At 53.4% G+C, this 11,754-nt stretch overlaps 2 protein-coding genes across 2 annotated transcripts; both read right to left on the bottom strand.

Annotated features, from left to right (window-relative positions):
- Positions 1–7,107: 7,107 nt before the first annotated feature.
- Positions 7,108–7,778, bottom strand: SETTUDRAFT_28108 (uncharacterized protein; the record flags this gene model as incomplete). The annotated part of the gene is made up of 2 exons (XM_008026347.1): positions 7,108–7,180; positions 7,336–7,778. 2 exons carry the CDS (start codon positions 7,776–7,778, stop codon positions 7,108–7,110), a joined length of 516 nt encoding a protein of 171 aa, XP_008024538.1.
- Positions 7,779–9,548: 1,770 nt separating this feature from the next.
- On the bottom strand, positions 9,549–10,067 carry SETTUDRAFT_168927 (uncharacterized protein). Its single transcript, XM_008026490.1, has one exon. The coding sequence runs from the start codon at positions 9,974–9,976 to the stop codon at positions 9,797–9,799; it is 180 nt and encodes a 59-aa protein (XP_008024681.1). The 5' UTR covers positions 9,977–10,067; the 3' UTR covers positions 9,549–9,796.
- Between the last annotated feature and the right edge of the window lie 1,687 nt (positions 10,068–11,754).

The following is an 11,754-nucleotide window of genomic DNA, read 5'->3' as shown; positions in this document are numbered from 1 at the left end:
GTTGGCACGGAATGGCCGGATGATCTAGCCGTTTCGCAAGTTGTGCAACAAAAAAAGCTGCTTCCGAGGCAACAAAGTAAAACAACAAATAAACCAGATGAAATAAAAGACAAGACTCGGTTTGACTGACTAATGTTTCTGACTACCGGCCAACAAATCAAAAATATGCCCTCCGTTGCACCCCCATTACGACTGCGACCCGAGAACCCGGACCAAGTGAAGCAACTGGGCTGGGGGGGGGGGAAAAAAAACACCGCAACGCCCCCCCCCGCCCGTACGTACACACACACACACTACTGATTGAACCCTGATACAAAAGTTCACACGCATAATCTGATGTAGGTGTAGTGAAGAGAAGCTGGAAAAGGGCTATGCGTATTGCTGGCGTAAAGGGGGGGGGGTGGGCACGCGGCAAAGTGGGGTATAGAAAGGCGGGGTATATCCATCAAGCAGTGATCAACAAACAAGCACAAGTGAGGCGAAATACAATAAAAAAAAGGGCCCCAGACAAAAACACCATAGGAGCTGGGAGCTGAGAGCTGAAGGGGGAATCAAAGACGCTGAAAAAAAAACAGGGCGAAACACAGTGCGCCGAACATGGGCACAAAATGCAAATCATGGCGAATGTTGAATATGCTGCGCGCGTGTTTTTTTGGGGGGTGGGGATGCTTGGATACGAGTGCGAGTAGGTGTAAGGTGTAGGTGCCACTTACGGACCGACCGAGAGGAACAAGAGGCGTGAGTGTGTGGCTGTGTAGATTGGGAGATTAGATTGTGGTAGTACTTACGTGGTAGTAATGTCACGATGTGACGTTGGAATCAAATAGGATAGCCCATGAATGCTACGCTGCATCTAGGCCTGCATGGATATGCGAGAAGAGAGTTAAAAAAAAGCAGAGAGAGAGAGAGAGAGCCATGCATATGGTATTAGTCGGTGTAAGGGGTGTGGGTATTTTTTTTTAGCGGCATTCGTTTGTTCGTTTGTTCATGCGAGATGGAAGATCTCTCTCCACTCCCCTCGTGTGCGTATGTGCGAGTAAGACGGTGGTAATTTGAAAAGCTTAAAGGTGACGATGGTGGTGTTTTGTTGTTACATTGCCGAGAGGAAAGCAAGATGATCGTTATTTGCGTGTGCGTGTTTCAGCGTCGTGGCTGTGCGTGTGTTGGCTTTGTGCATCTTGTATGTGCAGAGTGGAAAATAACGTTTTTTTTTGAGGCTGAGAGTATGCGTGTGTGTGATTGGAGTGGATGGAACTTGACTCGGGGAAGAGAATGATTTGGAATAAGGCAGGAGAATGAGGCAGAGAAGTATAATCTGGATGCTGTGGTGGCATGAGTAGACATGGAGAATTAACGTATATGCACGAAAATCAAAACTTGAGATTTGCAAATGCGACAAATGTACCTGCATACCCATGAAAATTTCAATAAACACAGCAATTTCTTCACATAGAGTATCTCCACTTGGATTTAACAAAAAAAGCATGTGTGCATCTCAAGTTGATGTTTCAGATGTGGGAGGGAATACATGCAGCGAGGTACACAAGAGTTTCTAGATTTTTCCTAGAAAAAGACTCAATGAACCTGCGACGACGAAAAAGTAACGAATGAAAGAAATAAACAAGCAGTCATGGAACTATTCTTCAACTGAACACTGCGACGTGTTTTCCTGCGCTCTCTTCTCTCCCCTTCTTCCCCTTCTCCATCACCAATTTCCCAGTCCACCAATCCCCCCGCACAACACCCTCCTCTGCAGCACCCCCACCCGCTATCCATGTACATGTCTGTTCGCCGCAGCATCTAGACCATCGATATCGACGTCGACATACTATAGACCGACATTGCCACCGACCAGCCCAGCCAATCCAACCCGTGCACGACCCCCAGTACACGCAACACAGCCACAACCACGCGCACAGCCACAACCACACGCACAGCCACCTTCACCGCAACAGCACCACCGGCCGCGCGCCCTCCCCCTCAAAAAAAATCAAAAAAAGGGACCAGCATGACGTCACCCCCTCGCGTTCGCGTTTCCCGCCTCACCAATCTCAAAGCGGCAATTCCAACGACGATGCGAGCATGGGGGGGGGGATGCGAGGGGTGTGTGAATGAACGGTGCAAACCCTGACCCTGACCCTGACCACCTGGCTTGTCACCCCTACACCTCCCAGACAAGCACAAGCGAAAGTCTGACTTTGAGCGTGAGCGGGAAGGGGGGAGGGGGGGAAAGTGTAAGGGAACGAGACCCTCTCTCTCCCAAAAAAAAAGGTACCGGGGGCTATTAATCCATGAGGTGGAAAATTATGCTCTCGGACTCTCTAAATCTAACTCTAACTCTCACGCCATACATGCGTCTTACATACACTGTATTTGTGTGTGTGTGTGTGTGTGTGTGTGTATATGTGTGTGTGTGTGTTATACAGAGGTTCTTGGTTCGTGTTCCCCCCCCCCTGTGCAGTAGCAGCAGCGGGAGTATAAGCACGGAGTTGGCGACAGACAGAGAACAAGAGCCACAGGACACAAGTAAGTAAGTAAGCCAGGCCGCACTGCCGCCACCACCACCACCACCACCACCATCACCACCGCCATCATGTAAGCGAAACTCAAATATCGGTGTCACCGACACCCGCACGGCGCATACAGTAGACAGATGCAATAAGTCCCAGGTACGGAGAAATTTAAGCAAGGTAAGCTACCGTACTTACGTGGTGCCAAGTTAGTTAGTTAGTTAGTTTGCTGTGCTGTGCTGTTGGTTGCTTGCCAAGTATGGGTATATGTGTGTGCTAGTTGGTATGTGTGGAATTCCCGCGCCACCCCACGGCTCGGGTGAGCATCAGAAACGAAATAGAAGAGCAACGGAAAGAAAGCTAAAATAAGATTTTTTTTTCTTCTTTTCTTTCCCTGAGTCGCTGTCATGGACGTATGGACTAATCGCGTAAGTGGCACCGCTGCCTGTAGGGTTGGTGTTGTTGTTGTTGTTGTTGTTGTACATGTCATGTAATAGTAATGTACATGGGAGAAGAAGAAGAAGAAGAAGAAAATATCGGTGCTTGTTGGTTCAAGGGGAATGGCGCCGAGAAAGAGAGAGAAAGGGAGAGAGAGAGAGAGAGAGAGAGAGAGAGAGATGGAAAGGTATACGCAAGAGCATGTTCAGATTCAAGTGCGGCTCTTTTTTTTTCTTACCCCTCCCATGTTTCCATTAACTTAACCTAGCTCAACTCAACACCTAGTACTACCATTACATTCACGCACTCACTCACTCACTCACAAACATTAGTTAAAAAAAACAAAGACTAAACTGCAAGGATATATACAAAGCGAAAAGAGAAAAAAAAACTCTCCGACTTTCATGACTCTGTCTGTAAGTCTTGCATGACTCTCACTCTTGAGTCTGCAGTCTGTCCTTTCACACACACACACACACACACACCACGCGGGGATTTTTCGCCTACCCCCATGTTCCATGCCTCGCTATCCCCCCCCCCAATCCCGCATCCCACATCTCCCGTCTACTCTACCAATACCATGCTTATCCCCCTCCCATCCATCCCATCCCAATCCATCCACCTCATCCTCCCGCCCCTCCATCCCCTCCGAAAAAAAAACTTAAACTAAAAAATCTGCCATCTCGATGTCAGACACGCGCGTGGGATGCCTGAACCAACTCCCCTTGTCCCCTCCCTTGTCCCCTCCCTTGTCCCTTGTCCCTTGTCCTGCCCTGCTCTCTCACTCTCTTACCTCTTACATCCCTTACCTCTCTTACCTCTTACATCCCTTACCTCTCTTACCTCTTACATCCCTTACCTCTCTTACCTCTTACATCCCTTACCAGCCCCCCCCTCCACCCCTGTCTCTCCCCCACTAGCACTAGCACTAGCACTAGTGCTAGCCCCCCAACCCAACCCAACCCAACCCATGTCCCCAGCACGACAATAAAACCCCACTGTGGGTATTTCCCGGCGCCATGCTATTTGCAGCACCTGAGGCCCATGGTGGATTAATTTTTTTTTGCGTGTGCGGGCGTTAACTGTACATGTAACTGTACATGTACTGTACATGTATACGTGCGCGCAGGCGGGCGTACGGGCGTACTTGGTATTTTTTTTTCTTTCCTCTTTTTGTGTGATATGTGATATGTGTGATATGGGATATGTGAGTACTTAAATTCATAGGTCTTTTTTTTCTTTTTCCCCCATTTTATTTTTCTCTTTACGAGTTTTTTTTCTAATATTCTTTTCACTAATTCTTTTGTAGGGGGGGGGGTTGAGAAATTTTGAAGTAATTAGTTTAGTTTAGTTTAGTTAGATGGTTTGGTTGGGTTGGTGGCGGTCATGGTTGGGTTTGGGTTTGGGTTTGTGAGTTCCGGGGGGGGGGGGGGGGGAAAGGGAGGAGGGAGGAAGAGCTATACTGTTTTCGTGTTGTTCCTCTTTCCAGATTGGGATGTTAGCGTGTGTAGGTGTGTATGTGTGTGTGTGTGTGTGTGTGTGTGATCGTTGTGTGCGCCATGGAAACGTAGTTTGTAGTTTGTATTTAGCTTGGGTAAGCGCATGTGGATTGGGTTTGGAGCTATGTTCTTGTGGCTGATTTTTTTTTGTTCTTGATGTACACCTAGTCTATGTGTTGTTGTTGTAGTAGTAGTAGTGTATAGTATGGACGCATGCATCACGTGTACAACACACAGTCCAGCGCGTATATGCGCAAGAAATATAAAAAAAAACCGCAAACTACTAACCAACCAGTCTTAGTGGTTGTTACGTAGGCACTTTTGCTCAGTGTGGCTGGTTCGCCCGTCTAGTTCGTTGAAAAGGGCTGGAATCGGGCAAAATTCGCCGCAACAAACCATTCCTCGCCATCACCATCATCATCATCATCACAATTACTCAATCACTATCCCGTCACCATACAATACATACACATCATAAGCGAAAAAGAGAGAGAGAGAGGCGCCCATGTCTCATGTATAGCATGGATATAGTCTTATTAATAGGGTCGTCTGTGTTTTATTTTATTTTATTTTTCTCTGCCTTTCCCTGCGTATAAAAACTACTGCGACAGGGTAATATGTGCAAAACTAAGGGTTTTGTGCCCTATGCATTCCTTTCCCGAGTGTTTGGTTCAGCAAAACGATGGACTGGGCGACATGGTCATGGGGGGTGTGTGTGCGTGCGTGTGTTCTGGCCGTCATGCGTCATGGGCGGAAACAAAGACAAAGAGAGAGAGACAAACCCACACAAGCACATCACTCGCCCCATCACCATTGCCACCAAGTGTCATGTTACCCTGTAATTATTGCCTTCTTAGCTGTTACATAAAGATGCGGTCTGCGTTCCGTTGCTTTGGACCCCGTCGTTGCAGACCGTTGCAGCGGCTAAAAAGGAACCACACAAATTCCATTTTAATCAATTTGTGTTGCAAACTCTGCGCGTTTCTACCATGGACACGAGAGAGAATGTGTGTGCAGGACCCTCAGCTTGAAACCGCAAGGCTGTTACGCAAGTAACCCTTTGGACCTCGGCATCCCAGCATGCCGTCGGCGGTTGCCAGACTGCTGGGAAAAAGGAGTTTTCGCGCCGTTTATGGTAATACGTACGACACCAGACTAGGGTGTTGGTCATGTTGCAGGCCTAATACCGGACTCAGGTCATGAGAGGCGAGAAAACAGAGACTGACGAGGCCGGCGGAGACAACTCCGCCCCAACTGACTCTGTGTCGTCTTGCACGCGGCATGTGCCCATGTCCTCGGTGCATCGTTCGGCACAAAGGAGGAAAAAAACCCCCCTAATCGGCAAATAGTGCTGCGCTGCGTCCAATGGTGCCTATTACCCAATACTTGGCCGAAGCGTCTGGCCCCCCCGGAAATGTCACGCTCACAGCTTAACGCGCTTCATGTAGTCGTGACGTCTGATGGCCATTGGTCCCCAAGGGGCGAGGGGGCGGAATAAAGTCCCAACGGCCAGTGTAGAGCCAGGCTGAACAATTGGCAGGGAAGCCAAACAAGCACAAGCATAGCTGTCCCGCTCCGCAATATTTAGTCGCCAATCGGTTTAGCGTGATACAACGGCTTTTCCATGACCCTGCCTCGTGGGACAAGGTCGACAGGCCAGGCGGCACAAGCGGGCTCGTCTGGAAGCCTGAACGCTGGGCCCTGTCCCTTCTGCGCCTTGAAACCCCCCCGCCTATTCGTTCGCATCTAATTTGGCCTTTGCATGATGACGCCGCCCCTGGTCGTCAATCTGACAGCCGTGGGTCGTGATGGATGATGAAAGGATGGAGATTTAGATTGTAGTTCCGACGGCATCGGCCCGCACGCACGCACGACTGATTGGGGTATGCGGTGCGAAAAGCACTTTCTGCCCTTTGCCCGCTTCAAGCGCTGCCGTGCGAGGAGAGACATAACGCTTCTTGTGTACGGAAATTTATGTAGTGTGAGAGAAGGAGAAGGAGAAGAAGAAGAAGGAGAAGAAGAAGAAGAAGAAGAAGAAGAAGAAGAAGAAGAAGAAGAAGAAGAAAAAAAAGGCTTCGAGCGCCGTGTCTGCTGAATGGCCCTTTCATGAGCAAATTAGGCACCAAGGCTGGGGGGGGGGGGGAAGGGTTGACGGCTGCAAGCTAGGAGCCGCATCCTGCATCTGGCCGACGACGATGCAGCAGAATCGATTTTCGCTTACCCCCGTCGCTGCACTACGAGCCACGCCGTGTTCGCCTTTAGAAAGCCCGTGGAAGCATCCTACAGGGTGCGGCGCTTGCGTGCGGCCTTTGGACCCGAGGGCGAGGTATTGGGTTCGTGTTCAGCTGCTTACTACCTTCCGAAGAGTAACACGAGGGGCCAAACGAGGGGGGCAAGGCCCATGGTTGGGCGAGAACAATTGCCCCTCGCGCACGCCGCGGTTTGGCCGCTGCTAATGTATGTGCGGTCGAGGGCGTGCAGCAGCAGCCCATGCCTCTCGATGAGATAGGACAGACTGCTGTCTCGAGCGGTGCGCACCTTGGGGCGAGGCCCATGGGAGCTGCAAGGATCGAGTGGGATGCAGGTGTAGCGAAACAACGTGCCCTCCCATGTTGCACAGGCGGCGACACATGCGCTGCCGTCGTCATGGCCTTGAAACGTCATTGGATTTCCAACTGCTCGTCCCGGCGCTGAGTACTTCCGTACGCTCTGGCGATGCCGCGATATTCCTGTCTTGATGTCATTAGCCTTGTTGCGTCAGTCGACATGCCGCTCCACGCTCAACAATGAATGCCGTGTATCATCGACTCAATATATCCCATCCCCATCGACTTGCTGTCCAACGCCTCAATGGCTGGCTGCATGCACAATGCATTTCGTGCCCTTACCGTGGCCGTGGGTCTTTGTGTTCAACGCTACGCAGAACCTCAACGGGCTTTCGGAACAGACATGGCGTGTCGCAGGTAGTGTGACGTCGGCGAGTAAGCATGCTTTGCACGTCATAAGAGGCAGAGACTACAGCATTGCTGAAAACGAATGCGAGGAAAGGCTGCTGTTGATCGGCGTAATAGACCTGGAGACGAGTGAGTGTGGACACAATTCCAATTGCTGGCGCATTACCTCGCTGAAGGATGGAGAAAGTGCTGCTTTGGGCCAGCGACGGCCGCGTCAGCACTGGCATGCGGCCGATAATGTACAAGACATTTGTGCAAGACCGGATCGACACAGGGAACCCGCCAGTGACACGTGGGAGTGTGGAGCTGGAGAGACCTGCGGGTGAGCTGAGACATGATGTTTGCTGCGAGAGCACCGTGCTACCAGGGTTACGCATGGGCAGCGTTTCGGCAGCACTCGACGACCTGGACTGTGAGGGGACATGTGTTTGGATCTTGCGATGATCCGGTCAGCAGTGGGGGTACGGTTTGGTGTTTTGGGGAACTAGAACGCAATCGCTCGCGTGGCCGCCGTGTGGAGACGGAATGCGGCTCACATGGCCGACAATGGGACACAGCTCACAACGATACTGGGGTTAGTGTATGGGGGGGGGGTTTCTCAATATTAACGAGCGTGCGGATTGACCGGACGTGTTCAAGTGTCCCACGGTGATTGCCCGGCAGCATTTGATACGTGGACGAGTCAGTCATAGGCGAGCAGAATGGCGGAAGTTTAAAACAAGTTTGTGCTGTGCCCCCGGAGGGCATTTGATGCAGCAGGTTGATTGGAGGCCTGCTGGATTTGGGTAACGCAAGATAAGCTTGAAGTAGTAGTTGTCGGCTAACTAGCAACGGTATGCCACAAGAGACCGGTGGGTGTAGAGGTGAAGGTGTGTGTGTGTGCCGGTGGTTCCCATTTGGTGTCAGGCAAACTACACGACGGCCATGAAATGTGCGTTAACGCATAGTTGTGCATAATGCCGCGGATGAAAAGTGTTGAATGGCTTCTTCGCGGTGCAAAAGCAGGCCGAATGTGGGCGCCCTCAGTACTCTCGTGACGCGCAGGTTGAGCCAATGTCGCCTAGCCCTACCTTTCCTTTCTCCAAACGGTTAAGGCGGAATAATATTCCCTGTTGGCTGAGGCTTTTGAACTTGTGCATGTTCCGACCTGTTCGGTGTGGCGAGTCATCCTGCGTCCATCTTAGTGGGCCATTTGGTGTGATAGTCGTGCCAAGTGTCAGCTGCAAATAGCAAGTAGCGCGCCTCGTGCTGGACATGACAGAACAACAGAAGAACAAGTAGACACACAAAAAAGGAGTATTGAATTTGTGAGGTAATCTTGTACGTCGGCGTTTCAGTGTAGGGCCGCAATGGCTCAGGCTCGACTGACGAAAAAGCAAGAGCAATGCCCCCGTTTGGCAGAGTGCGCTGAGTCGTGGATCTCCATCCGGGTGTAGTCAACCGGCCGATCATTTATTGTTGCAGATCATGGGCGCATACAGAGGTGCTGGATTGCAAGAGCGACAGTCAGCAGTCGCTGCGACACTGTGTCAGGCTTGCTGTGTCGAGCGAGTCGAAGGGTGCAGCTAGCATAGCATAGCATAGCATAGCATAGCATAGCATAGCATAGCATAGCATAGCATGTGATGGCGAGAGATGCGGCCGCTGCGAGCACTGGCATGTACGAGACGGATGCGGTCAAGCTCGACAAGACACACTTCCGAGGACACCCTCGTGCGGTGCGGTTGTGTACACGACACTCAGTGTTGCATCATGCAGGCGGGCGCGCAAGTCGAAGCTGACTCGAACAAAAAGCAGTATTCCTTGAATTCGATAGCAACGAGCACGGTGAATTCGGCGAGGCCCACCCAGGTCCAGCTGATTGACCATCGATGTCGTGCTTGGCGGGCTGGCACGGGATAAACGTCACCAATGTATCGACGCCAGGGCAAGCGTCCATGCCCGAAAGCAAAAGTATGACGCCCGAGTAGGATGACCCTGTGCCATGTCAAATGCACCGAGGGTGTGTGGCATGAGGATCAGGGCTAGCCAACTTCTGGGGGTTAGCGTGAAATGGGCGTCGGCATGAGCCGAAAAACGACGTGCATATACGTACAGAGGGGCGGCTCGGGCTGGGAAGGGGTCGCAGTCGACCTAGGTGTAGGCTTGGGACGTCGATCTTGCACGCAATTTCCTGGCCACATCAACAGTGTGCTGGTGTTGGGTTTTGCTTCTGCACGCCTTTGCACACGCAGAGAAAGGGGTTTGGGGTGGGGCGCGTCGATCCGATTTGGCGGGCGCGCTGAGATCTGAGCTAAACGGCTTTCCCTCGCTGGTGCTACATGGTGCTCTGGACCACTAGAAAAAGATGCGGCGAAGCTGCAGGCTAGCGCACTAGAATAGAGTCAATGACGAGTCAGCAGAGATGTGTCTTGGTGCGGCAGCATCTCGCACCGTCTGCCTTGATTGTGGCAGGCAGAGGGTGCGAGCAGGGCGGGGTAGCAGAGTGGATCCGCGACTCCATCACACGAGGATGCCGTGCAGTGCAGTGCTGGGCCTGAGGTTGCGACGTCACCTGGAAGCGTAGCAGTGGCATAGTGAGGCTGTTGGGGGGCCACTGGGCGACCTAGCTCATGAGTTTGACCGCTGGTGTGCCGCTGTCAAAAACCGTGGGCTGCAAAGCTGGATTAGTCAACGTTGGCTTTAACGGTAGGCTGCATCGAGAAGGAGTGCGCGCCACTGGCAGCGAGAGGCCAGGGCCGCCAGGGGGGAGGGTAGTAGTCGTGGTGGTGGCCGTGGCCATGGCCGCGGTGGCAGCGGTGGCAGCGGTGGTGGAAGTGGTAGTGGTGGTGGTGGTGGTGGTGGTGGTGGTGGAGGTACACTTGATAGTGGAGGTGTAGTGGGCGTGGAAGAAGCAAAATACTAGTGGCTGCAGTGGAGCAGGTGTGGGTTTCAGGATGCCGAGACGAGCGAGGGCGGCTCGCCATTGGCCCGGCGTGGATAATTCGTCAATCTGATCTTGCGGATCCTGCGGGGATACCCCTGCGGCGCAGTGGGGCGGGCTCGAAGGGGCAACCCACGTAGCAGACGCACCTACAGCGGTTACCCCTTCTTCGCCGGTAGCTTAGAGGCGGGAACATTTGCTTGTGCTTGTGCGTGCTGCGAGTGCGAGTGCGAGTGCGTGGACACGCGCTCGTCGTGCTTGCAGCGCTGCGCCATTGGCCGCCGCCCGCCTGGGGGGGTGTGCAATCACCATCGTGTAGCTCATGTCTGCACGTCGGCGACGTCGACAAGGTGCACCGCGTCGAGCGTGGCCATGGGCGATGGGGGGTGGGAACTTGGTCGACATTACCCGCCGCCATGGTGATCTGCACACGCGAAGACAAGATGCAGCAGCAGACGCTCCACGATGAAGCTGTCGGGGGCATCTGCAGGGGACGCGCCTCAAACTTTGCGACTTGGTGTCTCGTATCCTCTCCCCCTTCCACCCGCGCAAATCCTCTGGTCGCGCAGCCGGGATGAGAGCGCCTTCCTTGCTAGGCGCGTTCACGGCAATGGTCGGTGTTGCGCGCGAGTCGTGCCAAGTCTGCCAGGTGGGTGCGGGGACTTTGCGGGCGGTGGCCCAAGGCGTCGCCATCGTCATCGGCGGCTAGTATTTGATATTGGGTAAACATGGCACACGTGTGTAGCAGCTGGCAGTGCATCCAACGCCGTGCGTCGGTGTGACGTGAAACCCGTCGCGCCATCCGCCGCCCATGGCCGTGACGCCTGGAGACGGCAGCACCGCAGCAGCAGCAGCAGCAGCAGCGGCGGCGGCGCCGACACGCCTGGAGCCACAACAGTCTCTGTTGGAACCACCGTTGGAACCAGGAGGCGGGAGCCGGCACAGCAAGCATCGGTGTCGGGAGCAGGGCTAGTGCAAAGGGAGCTTTAGGTGCGGCTGATGCACGAGCAGGCCGAAGAACGTCGGGCGACAGCAGAGGGCGAGCAGCCTTCTGAGACGGCGCGGAAGGCCCCGCGCACTGCTCCGGCGAACAGACGTGTACTGATAGCGCAGTGTGCACCCAGACCCAGTGTCTATCCACAGCATGGCTTTGGGGCGCCCATTGGGGGCAAGGGTTGGCGATGTGGGCTATCCAGGGACCAGCCCCGTCGCTGCCAATAGTCGCCCGCGTAGCGCTGCGAGGCGGCCTGGGGAAAGCGAACGCGATGCCATGCCATGCCGTGCTCTGCTCTGCTCTGCTCTGCTCTGCTCTGCTCTGCTCTGCGCAGCTTGGCAGAGGGTTGGGCCATGGGCGGCGACCCCAGGCCAAACGGGGGTGGTGAATCAGCGGCAGAGGCGCCATGATTGGCGTGCGCGGGCTGCACGCGACC

Source organism: Exserohilum turcica, assembly GCF_000359705.1.
Source record: "Exserohilum turcica Et28A unplaced genomic scaffold SETTUscaffold_18, whole genome shotgun sequence".
In the NCBI taxonomy this organism is placed as follows: domain Eukaryota; kingdom Fungi; phylum Ascomycota; class Dothideomycetes; order Pleosporales; family Pleosporaceae; genus Exserohilum; species Exserohilum turcicum.
This window is presented reverse-complemented; position numbering and strand designations above follow the sequence as displayed.

Bases quoted from the DNA above. Each gene is read 5' to 3' on its own strand.
- SETTUDRAFT_168927 (XM_008026490.1), bottom strand. From the start codon at position 9,976: ATGCCACTGCTACGCTTCCAGGTGACGTCGCAACCTCAGGCCCAGCAC.